Genomic DNA, 5263 nt, shown 5'->3' with positions numbered 1-5263 from the left:
GCCGTGGATGCAATAAATTCTGTTTAGTTTTATTATTTCAACCAGGTGTCTCATTTAACTACCTGTCCACCCCCCTCCCCAAAGAACCCTGGCCGCTGAGCCAATCCGGGGAGGGCTTACCCGTCTCGCTACGCATCCCGAGCGAGACGCGTACCGTTACAAAGTTTAGAGTACTAAAATAATACTATACAATACTGCACGGAAGATATTATTGATTATAACATAAAGTTATTTGTTTTCCATGCGTATCTTATTTCTCTCATATCTATATATAATAACATTACAATTTATCATAACACGAGAAATATGTAATGTACGATGTGCAACTTGGAATAAATTATACTGTTTCAAAATGAACCAGCACAGCGATAACCCACTGGGACATTCCCAATATGTTATCGTCTTCTTCATCCGTCGACGATTCGTTGGAAACGTTCATGGCCTCCAATGGCATTCGGTAACATTTTGCCCTAACATCTTCCTGGCTAACATATGTTATTTCAGTGCTCAAAGTGTTGCATTTAAAAATTTCTAATGCTGGAGATAACAAGGCGATATCATAGAATGCATCAACTTGTAGAAATCTATGTACACCTAAGCGAAAAGAATTTTCATGGGGACTAATAGATGAAATTATACAAACTGTACCATCGTGTAAAATGCAGCAATTATCGCGCTCATCTGTGCCAAGCAATAAGCTGTGAATTTGAAGTTTGCGGTAAGAAATAGCACCACTACTATTATGAAACATCATAGATGCCTGAATGGTGGTTGAAGAATCACCACCTCCCTTATTACTAGCATGATGTTCTATCTCTCTCATTCTATTAGAAAATTGTTGAAGGGGTTGTCCTGGCTTTCTGCAATATTTTCTAAAAATGGACATGTTGCTTTCATACGGGAAAGCAGAAAATGAATCTAATGTACCAAAACGTCTGACGTCATCCGCCAAGTGGAGAAGACCGTGGACATTATAAGAATTAAAAGTTGGGCCATAGAACTTTTCACAACGACGAACAAATAGTTGCAAAGCTCCTTCTGCAAACTTTAAATATTTGCTAACAAAAACCTGTGAAACCATTATTCTTATGGCACTGTGCAGAAACAAGAAGTGTCGATATACATTATCCTTCAGTACTCCATAGGTGACAACTGGACCAGTATACAAAAGAAATTGCCGAAATTCTGTTGCTTTAAATTTCCAAAATAAATCTATTGATCTAGGACGCCTTGCAAACTCGGATGGACAATATTTATTGATCCTTCTCATTCTCTCTGTGATTGTGAAAATTTGTCGAGAAGATAATTTTGAAAATGGGGAACATTTGCCACACACCCAGGCAGATAACAACTTTTTAGTGACACCTAGACATACGAGATGCATATACTCGAATGGCACCTGTGATACCATTCCTATTGGCATCAAAGCTAATGGACTTTGACCATCTTTTTGATGATCCTCATCGGAACACCTGGTATATTCTTCATCACTTCGTAAAGGATGTGTAATACCATTGAAAACCTGACGACCTCTTTCCTGTGTATCACAAACTTTGCACTTGGAACAAGGTCGATGAGACATATGGCCTCTGTGATGAAGTATAAAGGCTCGAGCTGGTGCATCAGCAATAAAACACCTTAATACGACTGGAATTTTTTTCTCGTGAAACGTAATGCCTCCATTTGACATTATCAAGTTTATGTCAGAGACAAATTTTTGAAGATAACTGTTACAATCCTTGGGTTTTTGGGTGCCTTTATAAATCCCTACTACATTGGGTTTGCTATTTAAGATATTTACAATTCTGACTTGAATAGGCCAAATTTGAATTGTATTGGAATTATCTAAACTACATCCGTCCACATGAAAATCCAATTGCAACTCTCCAGGAATTACTGGAGAACATTGCGATAACTGTTTAACTATTTTCAACTCTACATCAAAATGAACATACTCTCCTGGTTCTACCACAGAGGTGACCACGCTGGTACAAGGTGTACCAATGAGCGTTCTTATATCTTTCGGCAAACTAGAAAAACACGAATGGGTACGTAGAAGAGATAAGATGTTGTTCCCCTGAGTGTGCGTTAAATTATTGTCCACAAAGCAAGATGCCAAACGATCAAGAAATGATACTTCTGAAACAGTACCAGCGGACTCCCAAACCACATCATCGCATGAAGGGGTAGAAGAGGTAGATCATGCGTGAATGAAGATGTGGTGGGAATATTAAGCAGACTTTCATTATTATTATTACTGACAGGCACGGATAAAGAAGACGTGCTGGGAATGTCCTGCAGATTATCAACATTAGGGGGACTTTGTAATTCATTGTCACGTGAATACTTCCTCAAATTTAAGGTTATGTCGCGCCGAATATTTCGTTTCTGCCTAGGGCTTAATTGATTATACGGTTTTCGCGAAACCGACTTCTTCAAAACTCGATCCATGGGTGTAAAAGAAAACTGAATAAAGAATATACAAAATATATAATAATTTGTTACGTATATTGGTAACAATACCACGTGGCAATACTTATCTGGCGTTTTCTCTGCTTCTATCCTTCCTTCCTTCGAATCCACTGCTCATCCAGTATTCACTGCTTTAGAGTTAATTCACGAACTTAATAATTAGTAATTAACTAACAAAGGAATCACTAATCAAACAAGACGGAATCAGTGCGCGTGTCGAAACACTGACACCTTCGTCGTGAGAGGTCTTGTTCCCGGTCTGGTGTCGCAAACTGCACTGCGCATGATCGCGTAACGCGCAACACCTAACATACGCGCATCATAAATTAAAAGTTATAGATATTATAGCGTTAAAAGAAATTAATGAATTAAAATTAAAAATTAAGAATTAAATTAATTAAATTAATAATGTGTGCATTAATATTTACGCGTATTATTGTTGTTTGGCGTCGACCGAAGGTCGGAGTCGCCGGGGGGCCGGGACCACTCAGACATGAGCGCGCGAGGAGGCAAGGAGAGACGGGAGAATCAAACCTTTCCTTTTTCGGAAAAAATTGCAGTTTATTCGGTGGGTTCTGGTCGTACGACGCACGAGGTGCGAGGCACTCGCGAGCGCGAGAGAGAACGCGCGAACGAGAGTCGCGAGTCGGCGAACGGACGGAGATCTTGCGTGTGCAAACTTCTGCCGTCGGATCGCGAAGAGGAAATCTTGAGCGGCACGAAACGCGTGCCGCCGCGAGACGGAAATCTTCTACGCGGACGCCGGAAATCTTGACGCGAAGCAGAGTGCACGTAACGCGGCGCGGGAGATCGCGAGAATATTGCTACCGAATAATGCGAAATCGCGAGAGTCTCAGAGCGCGAGAGATGAGAATCTCTGCTTATCGAGACGAGAGCGGACAGATGAGCAAACGTGTAGAGCGATACCTTGTGATTGACTGAGCGTTCAGAACGTTAAGAGAGCGAGAAGGCATACGCAGGTGCCTTAAATAACAAAGACCGTCGAATGTGGAGCACCGTGATTGGAGCTCGCACATCGGACGATCCTTGTTTGTCTCAATTTGAAGTATTCAAGCTGTGAAATTCGGCCAATGAGAATTGAAACGGTTGCTACGCGATATCGAGGAACGGCGACACGCGCTCTTGCCGCGTGTTGACATACGCGACAAAAACCGTATGAAATAGCGGTCGCCAGTTAGACAATAGGCACCGAATTCCACAGCTTGAATCCTGAACAATTGTGTTATATCCTTAAGGGCATGCGCACAGTTGGCGCGAAATATGAATGTCATTTGTTTTAAAACGACCGCACGCAGAAAAATGAAAATCGCTACGGTTATTCGCTATCGTGCATTCGTGAATGCAACATTCCGAAAGCAGCAATGGAAGGCATTTCAAAGACAATGGAATCGGTAAGTTTCAGTCTCCTCTATGATATAATTAATCTAAAATATTATATACTTTATCGGTATATCATTATATTATTTTTGATATGTTTTTGAGATTCGAGACCGTCGACTAGGGAGGACGATTCATAAACCGGCGACGTACCAAACCACCTCGTCGGAAGAGGCACCATAGCGACGGAAACGCCGCATCATTAGGTCGCCTACTCCCGTTGGCTCCGATGAGGAGCTACTACAGCTTCTAGAAGCAAATTCGCCAGAACAACGGGGAACAACGGGGGGATTGCTTTCCAATCCCTCACATGCACCCGTAACACCTATACCTTCATCAACCTCCCCGATAGATTTATCCGCATCCTCATCCTATGTACAAAAACCTCCTATACCACCACCTACCCCATCCTATACCATGCATCCCCCCGGAGAACTCACTATCTGGCATTACAATGACCTAGTAAAAAGGATGGACCACATGAACCAAAAAATAGATAAGTATGTAATTTAACAAATTGAAATTACAGTAGTATGATAGCAATACTTAATAAGAATTAACAAAATTTACTTTTTCTTTGTAGACTACTAAGCAGGAAGGATAGACCAAGGCATTATGGGCGAAAGCCGGATTGTCTACCTCTTCAAACGAGGGAAGATGTAGACAATTTTGAAAACTGCTCAGACGAGCAGTACAATAATGTGGTAAGTGTATGCATTTATTCCACTGCTATGTGCGCGCGCACATGTGAGTGTATATATTAATGATATATTATTTTTTAGGTTGACTACTTTGCCTATTTGGGTGGCCCTAATTTAAAAGAGGCACTGAGTTTAGAGAGGCTGTCACAGACAGCCTCTTACAATTTTATACGTAGTTTGGCAAGGAGAGCCGCCAACCATTGTATCTCACAAAGATTGTGCGGGCCCTTTTCGGTAAGAATTATTTATTACTTAATACATTACATAAATACTTTAATACATTAACATTAATATGACCGTATAATAATCTTTGTAAATTAATGTTGCAGATGCAGCTTGCGAAATCAGAGCTTTTGCTGAAAGAGCTTTTGAATCCTGAAATTCGAGGCGAGTGGTGCTGAAAGCGAGGAAAGAAAGGGTCCGGCACTAGAAACCGACCAACAGTATGAGACCACCCAATCCCTGGGAGCAGGGACAACAGCAGTAACCGGGGGCGCAAGTGGAGGGAGGAGTTTTAGTGGGTAAACCCTCACCATCACATTGCCCCTCTGAAAGGGGGGGGGGGGCGATCGCTTGGGGAGTCCCACACTTTCTCGGGATTGGAATGGCCCCGAGAAGTTGTGCGTAAAACATTCAACCTCCCTCCACTTTAAATAATAAAAATAAAAAATAAAAAAAAGCACCAAACAGCA

At 41.6% G+C, this 5263-nt stretch overlaps 1 protein-coding gene across 1 annotated transcript; it reads right to left on the bottom strand.

Annotated features, from left to right (window-relative positions):
- Nucleotides 1–240: 240 nt before the first annotated feature.
- Nucleotides 241–4234, bottom strand: LOC143363502 (uncharacterized). The gene is made up of 2 exons (XM_076804073.1): nucleotides 4202–4234; nucleotides 241–2158 (listed from the first exon to the last, which is right to left on the bottom strand). The coding sequence occupies exons 1-2, from the start codon at nucleotides 4232–4234 to the stop codon at nucleotides 338–340; spliced, it is 1854 nt and encodes a 617-aa protein (XP_076660188.1). The 3' UTR covers nucleotides 241–337.
- Between the last annotated feature and the right edge of the window lie 1029 nt (nucleotides 4235–5263).

The sequence above is a fragment of the Halictus rubicundus genome, unplaced genomic scaffold (assembly GCF_050948215.1).
Source record: "Halictus rubicundus isolate RS-2024b unplaced genomic scaffold, iyHalRubi1_principal scaffold0052, whole genome shotgun sequence".
NCBI classification, from domain to species: domain Eukaryota; kingdom Metazoa; phylum Arthropoda; class Insecta; order Hymenoptera; family Halictidae; genus Halictus; species Halictus rubicundus.
The sequence above is the reverse complement of the archived record's forward strand: the minus strand, read 5'-3'. Positions and strand labels throughout refer to the sequence as shown.

Coding starts and splice junctions, on each gene's coding strand:
- LOC143363502 (XM_076804073.1), bottom strand. CDS start 4,234: ATGCGGATAAATCTATCGGGGAGGTTGATGAAG. Junction 2,159..4,201: donor TATCGGGGAGGTTGATGAAG/GTATAGGTGTTA, acceptor GTGGTTTGGGAG/TCCGCTGGTACTGTTTCAGA.